This window comes from Calidris pugnax, unplaced genomic scaffold (assembly GCF_001431845.1).
Source record: "Calidris pugnax isolate Ruff unplaced genomic scaffold, ASM143184v1 scaffold81, whole genome shotgun sequence".
In the NCBI taxonomy this organism is placed as follows: Eukaryota; Metazoa; Chordata; class Aves; order Charadriiformes; family Scolopacidae; genus Calidris; species Calidris pugnax.
Window position 1 is genome coordinate 844,767 of NW_015090880.1, and position 12,950 is coordinate 857,716.

General features: G+C 53.8%; 1 protein-coding gene across 2 annotated transcripts in view; it reads right to left on the bottom strand.

Annotated features, from left to right (window-relative positions):
* Window positions 1-418: 418 nt before the first annotated feature.
* LMCD1 (LIM and cysteine-rich domains 1) overlaps window positions 419-12,950 on the bottom strand; it is a 30,945-nt gene continuing 18,413 nt past the window's right edge. For both annotated transcript variants that reach the window (XM_014946852.1, XM_014946853.1), the window contains exons 4-6: window positions 8,062-8,397; window positions 3,259-3,474; window positions 419-2,449 (exon numbers count right to left, since the gene is read on the bottom strand). In XM_014946852.1, coding sequence (XP_014802338.1) covers window positions 2,291-2,449; window positions 3,259-3,474; window positions 8,062-8,397 — 711 coding nt within the window. In that variant the 3' untranslated portion in view covers window positions 419-2,290. The remainder of the gene's footprint in view (window positions 2,450-3,258; window positions 3,475-8,061; window positions 8,398-12,950) is intronic.

The following is a 12,950-nucleotide window of genomic DNA, read 5'->3' on the forward strand; positions in this document are numbered from 1 at the left end:
CCCCCCAAAACCTTGTCCTCTCCCCACGCTTCCACTCTGACATCTACCTGAGCTCCCACCACCCACATCTTTCTGCAGCGGAGAAAACAAGACCCACCTCTTCTCCACCGCCTGCCCCTGAGGGTTTTAACCCTAAGAGTGGTGAAGGGGGATCTCCTGCACCCACACACCCCCCAGGCAGGGGGGGACCACAGGAGAAGAGGGGTCCATTGGAAATCTCATCTCTAAAGGGCTTACGTGCAGGTGCTGCCCCACAGACACAGCAAACGTGCCTCAGGGAGCTGGGAGCATCCTTGTCCCCTCTGCCCACTTTTGGCTGCCTTTACATCCCAGGGTTTAGAACGATGATGTGTCTTAAAAAAAGAAGTTTACAAAGATGTAAAGATATTTCCCTTGTAACAGAAGGAAGAAGAGGCAATAGAGCTAAGCACGGGGCTTTATTTTCCACTCCCACTTCACTGATAACCAGAGAGCTTGATCCAAGGCAGCTTTGTTATTCCTCACACAACATCAGCTCTGCACATCCCGACCTGCAGCATCTGACTGAACTCCCACAAGTGACACCCCCAGGCACCCAGTGCAGCCACCAACCAACCTGAGACAGACAAACGACCGCAGGAGCACGTGTGCCACGACACCCTGTGACACTCCTCCATCACCTCAGGATTGTGCCACGGCAGCCATTCATTGACTCTCTTTAAACACCCCAGGGTTTCCAGGAGTATCGACCAGGCAAGAGCCCAGGGCTGGGGGGGGGTCCAAGAGGCACCCCACGTACCCCACACGTGTCTCACCAGCTCACACAGGGTGATGGACTGACCTGCTCCTCCCCAGCACCGGCGTGGGGCAGCCCCCACGTGTGGGGCAGAGCCCGGCCCATGGCTGGCAGGCTCTAACCCCCCAGCGCGTTTGGTTTCCCCCAACCCTCATCTGAAGTCACTTTATCACAAGGAGGCAAACGCCCACCCTGTGGAGCACACCTGAAAGAAACCAGCATCTTCAGCAGAGAGAAAACCCAGCAATGGGGAGCTCCTTGCACACTCACCTCTGCAAAACACATATTCCAGTTCTCTGGCAAAAAATGTAGACATTTAATGTGAGAAAAAAAGATCAAGCACACAGACACCTGCCAGCCTGGACTACCTGATATTCTCGGTGGCTACCAGAAGCATCGCTTGATGTAGGGAACAAATACTACCTGCAGAGACTCAGTGCTGGATCCTGGGATGGTGTCACCCCTCTCAGATCCCAGAGAGGACGGGGATGGGGACGGGAGAGCTGCGGGATGAGGAGCAGGGCAGAGCCCAGGGCGAGGGTCTGCCAGCCCCAAGGGGAAGGGAGGGCTCCCTGGCTCGGAGGGGTCAGTGATGCAGTACAGGGAAAAACTGCCACTGCAGCATTTCAGGCACCCCCTCCCCCTGGCTCCCAGACAGCTTAGGCTGGAAAGCTGTTTTCCATAAAATTCCTCAGTCAAACCCAGCTGAAATAAAGGCCCATGCTTTAAATGCTTAACAACCTCCGGCGTCGCGGTGGGAGCACAATGCCGCTCTGTGGAAGGACGTTCGCCCAGAGGAACAGGCAGTTGGTGGCCGGGGAGCAGTGGGGGGACCTACCAGGACACACCTGCACCCCAGTTTCAGGGCTAAAGCTCCCAGGGGCCGAGGCAGGCAGCAGCCCCGGGGCAGAGCTGCACCCTTCCCATCGCCCCAGCATTAAACCCTGTGTGCCAAGGCGTCATGTTTGCATTATTGTACGCTTAGGAGAAAGCTACAGCTGCACGTTGCTGCAATTTCATATCATTTGCTTTCAGAAAGCCGTCACCCGGGTTAATCAAATTCTCCAAACCCATTGCCTTAGTACAGTTGTCAGCAGCCTGTTAGTGTAAACTTCCAGTACAGATTTCAAAAAATAAGAACCACCCTCGTTTGTGACCGTGACCGTGGGTTTAGTATGCCAAGAGTTATTGTTGAGATGTGTTATTTCCAAAAAACTATTGCAAGATCTTAGTCAGAAGAAGCTTGGAGAGACTCTATACAAACCAGCTCAACACAGAACCTCCTTTTCAGTCCCTCCTCGTCCCGCAGGAGTACGAGTGCCTCCTCCCCAGGGGAACATTCTCCTGCACGCTGGATGGGATGCAGGGGGGCACCGAGTTGCTTGCAACTGAATAGTCAGGCTCTAATTTATTATTATTTTTTTTTAACCTTCCCCTTCTGATGTACTCATCAAGTGACCCCAGTCCTGGGGGGCCCTCGGGGAGCCCGCTGTGCCCCGGGGGCGCTGCTCCTGCTCAGAGGCGTTTGCTTTTGCTGCAGGTTGTGCAGAGGAGCCCGGCGGCGTCCAGGGTGAAGGGTTTGCCCGTCAGCAGCGTCTCGCACTCCAGGCAGGCAAAGTGCTTCTTGTGCCAGGCCATCCCTTCCGCCTGCTGGTAGTCCTCTGAGAAGATGATCTAGGGGACAGACAGATGGAGAAGTATTCATTTCCAGGGCAGGAGCAGGGAGAACCAGCCCCACACCTCCCACCATGCTCGTGAGCCCTGGCTGTGGGAACAGGAAAATAAAAGTCATGGGACTGCACCTGGGCAAGTGAGACAAAGTCAAGGGGCTGCAATTAAGCACTAAAAACCCATCAGATTTTAAATTATAGAATCACAGAATGGCTTGGGTTGGAAGGGACCTTGAAGACCATCAAGTTCCAACCCCCTGCCCTGGGCAGGGACACCTCCCACCAGCCCAGGTTGCTCCAAGCCCCCTCCAACCTGGCCTTGAACCCCTCCAGGGATGGGGCAGCCACAGCTGCTCTGGGCAAACTGGCCCAGGCTCTCACCACCCTCACACCAAACAATTCTTTTCTAGTATCTAATCTAAATCTCCCTTCTTTCAATTTAAAGCCAATCCCGCTCATCCTATGGCTACACTCCCTGATCAGGAGTCCCTCCCCATCTCTCTTGGAGCCCCTTGAGGGACTGGAAGGGGCTCTAAGGTCTCCCCGGAGCCTTCTCTTCTCCAGGCTGAACAACCCCAAAAGCAAGTGGAGCCGGACTGTTGCTCTGAGACAGACGGGGCAGAGCTAGATGGGACTGCCATTAACATCTCAGCTTTGCCCCATTTTCTTTAGGCACCTCCAGCCACAGCCCCAGTGAGCAGCCCCAGAAGGATGAGCATCCCAGGACAAGGCACTGGCTGGAGAAGCCCTGGATAAGCCCATGGCCAGTGGGGAGCAGAAGGATGGTGATGGCACTGTCCCCACCGTCCCCACCTCGTCGCAGCCGGCGCAGCGGGGCCGCAGGCTCTCGCAGTAGTGGCGGCCGCACCAGGCCGCCCCGCTCTTCCAGAAGTAGATGAGGTCGACGAGGGGCTTGGCGCAGCGGCAGCAGATGAAGCAGGCCGGGTGCCACTGCCGGGAGTAGCCGGCCCTGTCGGCGTAGACCACCGGGCAGTCCCCCGGCACTGCCTGCTTGCAGGTCTCGCAGCGCTGCAAGAGAGGGGCAGGGGGTGAGCACAGCCCATACACGGGATGGATATTTCATAGAGCTTTCACAGACACTTCATAGAACCATAGAAGTGTTCGGGTTGGAAGGATCTTAAAGCCCATCCAGTCCCCCCCAACCCTGCCCTGGGCAAGGACACCTCCCACCAGCCCAGGTTGCTCCAAGCCCCCTCCAACCTGGCCCTAAACCCCTCCAGGGAAGGTATCTACTTCCCAGATGCATGGATTCAGGGCATCTTTTCAGTGCCTCGTTCCTAACCACACAGCTGGCCACCATGGCCAGGGGAACCCTGTGCTGGGAGGACAGGACCCCAGGGTGATCCCCCTGCTACGACCCCAGTAAAGCAGGAGCAATGGCCTCTCTGGGGGCAGACAGACAGAGGTGGGGTTCCTCCGTGAGCTCTGCAAGCCCCACACTACAGACGAGCTCCCCCCCACATCCAGCCCCTTCTGCCAGTTCATGGCACGAGCACTAAAGAGCCCAGTCTTCGCATCTGGGCAGTTTTCTTACAATTCGTCTCTCCCTTCACGCAGCAGAAGGCTACAGGCCCTTCTACCTCCACCAAGTGGCTTTTCTTTGTCTTGCCACTATTATTTCTAGCACACCACGCGTTTTGGTATTTGCCAGCCTTGTTCAGTCTGGATTTTCAGTATCTGCCCCACAGCCCTTGGAGCCATCCCACCACACTGAGGGGCATCTCCTGTTTGACCAGCAAACCCAGAATGACCAGCAAGGGCAGCGCGAGAGGAGACACAGTATTTCCTGGCGTGGTTTTCCTGTGGGTCTGAAAGGAGATATTGCTGCTCAGACGGCTCCTTCCACCACCAAGGGCTTGGTGTTTTTAAGCCCTCCCAAGCCAAGGAGGGACCAGCTCCAGCCATGCAGAAGCTGGGCTGTTCCTGGCCCCCGTGAAGAAGAGAACAAGTAGGTGATGCTACGGCAGTGGGTGTGGAGGGGCTGGCTCCCATCCTACAGGACCCCAGGTCCCCAGTACCCCCCCTCAGGGCACTTGGGGCAACTCAGGGCACTGGAGAGCCCGACCCTGCAGCTGCCTCCCCGCTGGAGGAGCCTCCAGACCCATCCATCCATCCCAGCCCTGCTTATCTTGCAAGATCTAACAGCGAGAACAAACACCAGCAGCTTTCCAACTCCCAGCTCAAGTTTCTTGCCAATAAGAACTGTTAAAAAAACCCCACCACTTATTTTGCTGCTTCTCTCTATGGCAATTATTCACAGGGCTTTTCCTGAGCAGCACAACTTCCATCCTCCTGCCATTTACACAGCAAACAAAAAGCTGCTCTTCAAATTTAAGATGGGGATTACAGCTTGGGACTCGTTTTACATCTCTGTTGTGGAGGGAGAGGAGTGAAGACTTAATTAGCAGAGTTACCCGAGGTGTTGGCCAAGAAAGTGTCCCTTTCTCCTAAGCTTTTCCAAACTTGCTGTCTCCGCTGGCTGCTGTTCTGCAGCGGCAGCTCCCACAGACGGAGCTCCCCGGACTCCCCAGCCCTCCCCGAGCACTCCCCGCATCGCTCCCCTCGAGACCTTTGGGGCAATGGCTCGTTTCGACCAACTGCTTCAGGATTTGACTGGATTCCAACCCAGTGGCTTGTACCACCAGAAGACTTTCCAGTTCTGAGGGGGTTAAAGGTGATTTCTGTGCTCGGTGGAGAACATTGAGTCACCCAGGACAGACGTTACAGGGATGGGGCCCCTCTGCAGCCAAGAGGCACTCAGGAGCTCTTGGAGCTCTGACGCCTCCATGATTTACGTTGGCCCCATATGTTTCCCGTTACACACCAGTTTCAACACAGCTGGCCTGAGCGTGCAACAGGAGGTGTAACCACCTCAGCGCAGAGACCACACAAACACCCCAGGAAATCATTCCAGCTGGTGTCTTGGTGCAGATTTGGTGCTTTCCGGGTTCATTTTCTTCCAGAGCAAGGGTAGTGGGGTTTTGTTAGGTTTCCCTCCCCTCTACATCCAGCCTTCAAAAATCTGTAGCTTGGACTCACACCTCGATCTGAAATAATGGTAAAATCAAGCTGTTGGTGCTGATTGACAGGTTTGATATTCCATAGATTCAACTCTGTGTCCTACTTCCAATGGAGTCAACGAAAAAACAACACACAAACTGCTTGAGAATCAGGATCTCCAAAATAAGCTGTTCAGCGCCGTGCTTTCCCCCTATGCCCTTGAACCAGAGGCACTCATATCTTCTCAAAGAGCCCTCTTCACTGCTGCAATCCTGCCAGTCTTTGAGGGTTGGGACAAACACGCTCGCAGCCGAGGACAGCATGGCCTGGAGTGCCCCTGGACAAGCTGGTGGCCCTTGTGGGCATCACCGGCGGCATCCCCGGGAGCAGCGGTGGAGGAGGATCAGGGGAGCTTCCTCAGGCCCGAGAGCAGGCGTCGTGTTTAGTTTTAGGAGACACACAGGAGATGGTCACACAAGCAGAGGTACCTAAACCTCCACATCTGGAGTGTGCTCATCTACATTTCAACCCTGAATACATTGACAACATCAAAGCCTCCAGTGTCATTGTCATTGGCTTCATGCACTTCATTTTCTCAGTTCCTTTACAGCCATTCTCATTCTTTACATGGTTCATTTTCATAGAATCATAGAATTGCCTGGGTGGGAAGGGACCTTTCAGATCATCGAGTCCAACCGTCAACCCAACACTGACAAAAGCCACCACTGACCCATGTCTCTCAGCACCACATCTGCCTGGCTTTTAAATCCCTCCAGGGTTGGTGACTCTACCACTGCCCTGGGCAGCCTCTTCCAAGGCTTGACAACCCTTTTGGTGAAGAAATCTCTCCTAATATCTGTCCTAAACCTCTCCTGGCGCAACATGAGGCCATTTTCTCTTGTCCCATCGCTTGTCCCTTGGGAGAAGAGACCAACCTCCCCTGGCTACACCCTCCGATCAGGGAGTGGAGAGAGCGAGAAGGTCTCCCCTCAGCCTCCTTTTCTCCAGGCTGAACACCCCCAGCTCCCTCAGCTCCCATCTACTTTCAGCCCCACACATATTGCAAAATAAAGTGCTATATCGCATTTTTCTATGGCAGAACTTTTCTCCCAGTGCAGTTTTGTGAAAGCCAGTTAGGCCTTCTGGAAGTTTAACAAGTTTCAGTCCATTCCTACCAGACCAGCTCATCAGCTCCTGCACAGGGGATAGAACTGAAACGAGTGGTGTTTTTTAGGGGGGAGACAGGGGGTTTGTCTCCAGCAGGAGAACCCCCAGCACTTTGCAGCCTGCACTGGTCGAAGTGATCTCCTGCAACTGCTTTTGAAGCCGTTCCATTTTTCAGCGAGTGCCTCCAGACAAATGATGCTTCAAATTACAGAGAATAACATCACAGTTATGTATTTATTTGGAAGGACGACCTTGCAGTCTAAATAAACCCTCATTGCTAAAATGACTTTTATTGATATGTTTAATGGAAACCTTCCTTTTTTGGCTATTTTTTTTTTAGCTTAAAATTCTTTGTCCAGTTCAGGATTTTGCTGCAATAGTGAAAAACTTTTACTGTATCCCTGGGCTCCAAAAGTCAGATGCATGTGGATAGAAAAGCCCGTAGCAGAGGGGAGACATTACCCAATATGGAATGAAAATGAAAACTGCTCTTAACGTGTTACAATCTCAGTGCGGCAATGCCTAGAAAAATCTTGCCTTAAGAACACTCGGACACCATTTTTTTCCCCAGCTTTAAGTCCTCTGCTGCAAGTTTCCTTCATGAGGGCTGGTATGAGGTTTTTTTCACTCCCCATATTTTATGATAAGCATTTATTCAGCAACCACAATGGCCACTCCAGACGGCGCTGGGAGAGTATAAATCTCACAGGGTGTTAGGGAATCTCAATCATCCCCCTGTGGAAATGTATTTTTATGTCCAGAGACACACATGGTCTGTTCAAAGTCCCCCAGAGCGATTACAGCCCTGGGAGCGCTATCTCCATGTTCACAGCTTTGCATTAATTAGACTGAGCCACCACCTCCTGTCACTTGTGGTATTTCCACTTGTGCTGGCAGGGAAGCCCAGCTGGAAATGCTCACTAGCTCACAGTAAAACACAGTTTCTGATCTTGGGCACCTTATTGACATATAATCATCCAGGGACATGTCGTGCCCAGTCTTTCAGAGCTGCCAAGAATCCAAAAGGTGAAGTCACTGGCTCCTACAGCTAATGGAGAACCTCGGTAGTTCAGCACCGGTTTTGTTGTGAAGGGAGATGGTGAAGAGGAGATCTCCCACCCCTCTTGGATGGACACTGGTGCTCAGCAAGGTGGCAGAACCACCCCAGGGGACCCACTGAGGTCTTTCAGTGCTGCACCAAAGCACACCATGATGGAACCAAGCTCCCCAGAACTGCTCCACTGGTTGGAGAGAGCATGGAGAAGCCCTCAGGAGCAGCACCATCAACACGGAACAGCTAACCCTGGCTGGTACAATCTTTCTCCCCCCTCTCATTGAGACCAAATCTGTTCCCCAAAAGCTCCCCGGATCCCAACCCGTGCCAGGATCCCCCTGCCAGCCCATCCCACCACCGAGCGCAGGGCTTACGTAGTGCTCTCCGGCGGGCGTGCTCTCCAGGGCCCCGTTGGTGGACTCGGAGGGTTTCCCGGCAGCGATGCTCTTGTCCTGCGCCTTCCCTTCCTCCTTCCCACCGCCGCCCTGGCCCGGCAAGGCCACCTCCCCAACCCCCAGCGCCTCAGCTTTGTACTTCTTCACGAAGTCTTCCATCAGCTTCAGCTCGCCCTCGGCGAGGCCGCGGCACTGGGACGGGTCCTGGTCGTACAGCGGGAGCTGCTGCATCAGCTGCCGCCGGCGATAGTACGCTCCTTCCGTCCCCGCCACCGGCTGCATCTTCTTGGGGAGCAGCTCCATGTACTGCATGGCCTGGGAGGGAGGGAGAGAGCACCCACAGTTACTCCCAGCCCCCTCCCGCCGGGAAGCACCAGCTTTTATGGAGCGGTGGCAGAAAACACGTCCCTTCCCCTCCCTCCAACCCGGAGTCGTTCTAACCCACACTTCAGGCTGAAGTGAAGTAAAACTTAGACACACATAGCAGCCAGGCCACTGCAAATCATTTCATCCTCACAAAACAGGTTGGGTGGGGTTTTTTTTGGATTTTCTGGTGGATTTTTGTTTGTTTGTTTTAAGAAGCCAGACTCCCCAGGAGAGCAAAGCAGCAGAGATTTCCTTCACAAGTTTGCACCCAAGTCCCGACACCCTCCGTCCCAGCACTCGTGCCACTGTCCCGGGTAACTTGACAAGGAGGCAGCTGAAAAGAGCAGAAAACCCATGAACATCAACATCCAAGAGCAGGCAGCTTCCCACTGCCCCGGGCCAGCACTGGGAGAGCTCTGGGGAGCCCTCGTGGGCTGCACGCTGCATGGTTTACAGCAAAAGATCCCCCTTTATCACTTTAAAAAAGTAGTATCTTTATACAAGAATAAGTAGTCAGAGGCAGCTGAGCCTCCTTCTTAACCCTGACAGCCACCAGCTCTTCCCGACCACCGATTCCGCAGGGAAGGAGAATCATTTGGTGACTGATGCCCTGCCCCAGGGGAAGCCAACGCCAAGGAACAGACAGTCTCCAAAATAAAGTCTTCTACTCAACTGGCCACCCGCCAGTATCTCAACAGCCGAGCAGACCGCGGCCTGTCCCGGGCGGAGCGGGCGCTGGCACGGCGGGGCTGGCAGAGTTAACTGCTCCTGGCCGGGGCCGAGGGGAAGGGAGTTTCCCTCTCCCGGCATTTTTCCTATTGTGGTGTGAAGAGCCCAGGGGCAGCCAGTTGGCCCCCAGCCATTCCCGCCGAGAGACCAGCATCCAGCTGCGTTAGATTTGGTTCTTACTTGGTCAGCACTTGAAAAAAATGAATTTAAGGAAAAAAAAAAAAAAAAAAAAAGTAGAGGAGCAATTAACTGTTTACTGTAAAGGTAAGGCCTTTTAAATACAGAAAAGTTTGCACTACCCTGAGCGACTCGTCTCCTCTGTGAAACCTGCAGAGCCAGAGCAGGGCAGCAGGCAAGACTCCTGCCCCACGATTTGTAACAACCACGGATTAATGATTTCATGGAGGCAGGGCTTCTTCCCCAGGTTAAGGTCGCTGCACATTGTGATATCAGACACCAGCACTCGGTGCATCGTGCAACGGAGGGACTGACATCCAGAAGTTCACCCGAGGGAGGGCTGTCACCCCATGGGAGAAGGTGCTGCTTGGGAATCTGTGTCCAGTTCTGGGCTCCCCAGTTGAAGGACAGGGAACTGCTAGAGAGGGCACAGCAGAGGATACAAAGATGATGAGGGGCCTGGAGCATCTCTCTGATGAGGAGAGGCTGAGGGACTTGGGGCTTTTTAGTCTGGAGAAGAGAAGGCTGAGGGGAGATCTGATCAACACCTATAAATACTTCAAGGGAGGGTGTCAGGAGGATGGGGCCAGGCTTTTCTCAGTGGTGCCCAGGGACAGGACAAGAGGGAATGGGCACAAACTGGAACATAAGAAGTTCCACCCAAACATGAGGAGGAACTTTCCTGTGAGGGTGGCAGAGCCCTGGCAGAGGCTGCCCAGGGAGGTGGTGGAGTCTCCTTCTCTGGAGACATTCAAGCCCCCCCCAGGACACGTTCCTGTGGGACCTGCTCTGGCAGGGGGTTGGAGGAGATGATCTCCAGAGGAACCTTACAACCCCATTCTGTGATTGTGTGATCCCTGTCGGAGCCGCAGGATGCTGTGGGAGTGACCCAGTGCACAGATGGCTTTCACAGACCTGAGAAACCCTAACAGGAACAGCAGAAGCAAGAAGTGAGAACTCCCTGACAGCACTGCCCCACCAAACCCCATAACTGGAAAGAAAAGCAGGCAAAGCCCCGGTGCTGTGGGAGCAGGGGCATCAGGACCACAGCCCCCCCCGCCTGCCCCAGCAAGAGCACTCACAGAGCAGTAGCACAGTAAGATCTTAATGAAGAACTTCTTAATCCTCTACAAAGGTGCCAAGAGTAATGAACACTCAGACCAGTCCGGACCCTGCACCCACAACGTCTGTGCTGGGAGGGAGAGAAGATGAAGCCTCAGGTCTCTCTGGAGGGTCCAGAGGGGCTGCCCGGGATCAGGTCTCAGTGTCTGCACAGACACGGGGTGGGTTTCACTCCCCGATCAAGGGAACGCGTAAAGTTCTAATCGCAGATGTGTCCAGAGAATAGATCAGGGAAAAAAATTCAACCTGACACCAAAAACTGAAATGAAGGATTAGAAAAGGTGGTTTCTTCTGCTGCTACCATGCATTATTATGGTCAAATGCGATGCTGCCTTAGCACAGACCATTTTGAGGAAGAGCATTTTAAGTTTTCACTGTTAACTACTGGATTTGGAGGTATTTTATGATCTGTTCTTTTCGCTTTCCCCAAGGACCCCGAATATTTACTTCATAACTTCTCCAGGCACGGCTTAATGAAAACACACTCTGAACTTCCTCCTATTATTGGACCATCAACTTCAGGACAACAACATTAAAAACAACCCCGAGTTTCCAGCCTGCCTTCAGAAGGAAACCACCGGACCGAGGCAGTTAGGCACTCAAAGCTTTTTGGCCCAAATCCCTTTTTGAACTATCCTGAGAATGGCTGACATCCAGCATTTCTCCTAAAGAATTTTGTCAAGTAGATCTTCAAAGCCAAAAATTTATCAAGGTTTGTCTCCAAAGCTCCTGCACGTTGTTTACTTGACCTGAGACATCCTCCACTCCGTTGGGGCACCAAAAGGAGTCCCAAAGCTCTCCTGAAGCCTGTGTTCCCGGAGCTGCCCCTCGCCAGCACCACAGGGACGGGGTTTGCTGCATCTGGGATCACCCCAAACAGACGAGCAGAAGGGGGTACAGCTGGGGTCCAGGCCCAGAGGAGCAGAAAGCAGCCCAGGAGCTGCAGTTTGAGCATCCTTCACAGCAAGGAGCCCACCCGGCCCCACGGTGAGGGCAGAAGCGATCCTGGGTCCCCAGTCAACCCCAGGCTGGGCAGCAGGCTCCACGAATGGGCTGGGCTGGGTGGGAAGGGTGCCAGCATTGTCCTCCCCATCCCGCTGAGCTCCCCAGCTCCCACGGGACCGGGGGGAGGCAAACAGGGGTTCAACAAACATCCCTGCTGGGCCAGCCCTACCAAGGAGAGAAAGGGAGAGGAGACGGCGAGGCAGCCAGGCAGCTGGGTGCACGGGGTTCTCAGTCCCTCATTTAAGCCCAATTAGCTCCAATTAGCACCACAGGCCCCAACTGCATTCCCAGGGTGGGCTGCATGCCACCCCCAGTCAGGCTCTCTCCAAGGGGATGAGGGCAACTGGGTTTTTAGGAGCAATAAGTCAGTCTGCCTCTCGGGTCTGCAGCTGCAGCTCCACATTTGTTTCCCCAATTCTTCACAAAATCTGGTTGCGATTTTCAGCAGCTTTAAACTATTTTGTTTAATTTGAAGAGCAAAAGCTGTCCACTAATGACAGTGTAATATGTAATGTTTTTAGTACCACAACACAGCTAAAAGCCAGTAAAACGCTTTCCCTCAAGAAGGGCTCTGCTGGCTAACACTCCCACATGCCAAAAACCACTTCCATTTGTTCCCACACAGCAATATTGTTCATCCGGATGGAAAACAGGAGAGAAGGTGGGGCTGGAGGCCTGGGTTTGGATCCAGCCCTTGGCATGGGACCACACTCCCTATCTCCCCCTTTTCACCCTGAGTTCTCTTTACAAAATGTACAACAGAGGAGGCCCCGGAGATGCTGGGAGGGCTGGAGCCCCTCTGCTGGGAGGGGGGGCTGAGAGAGTTGGGGGGTTCAGCCTGGAGAAGAGAAGGCTCCGGGGAGACCTTGGAGCCCCTTCCAGTCCCTCAAGGGGCTCCAGGAGAGATGGGGAGGGACTCTGGATCAGGGAGGGGAGCCCTAGGAGGAGGGGGAAGGGTTTGACACCGAAAGAGGGGAGATGGAGCTGAGCTGTGGGGAAGAACTTGTTTGGTGTGAGGGTGGTGAGAGCCTGGCCCAGGTTGCCCAGAGAAGCTGTGGCTGCCCCATCCCTGGAGGGGTTCAAGGGCAGGTTGGAGGGGGCTTGGAGCAACCTGGGCTGGTGGGAGGTGTCCCTGCCCAGGACAGGGGGTGGCACTGGGGGGGCTTTAAGGTCCTTTCCCACCCTTCTATGATTCTATTTGGACCAGACTATGTTCAGTCATTTTAGTGAGTACCTCGGTAAGCAAAGAGAATTATTACTACATCAAAGACAACAGTTATTTTGGCATTACCATTTCTGTAACAGAATAATTTACAGCACTGGATTTAGAGCAGCATTACTTCTTTCCACCCTGATTTAATTTCTCTGCTTTTGAGAGAGACTGAAGCATCATTTCCTGAAGCGTTTGCTGAAATGACCCCCCGTTAGGGGCAGTGTCCCAGCAGCCACCTCCACCTGCGCTGCCTGCC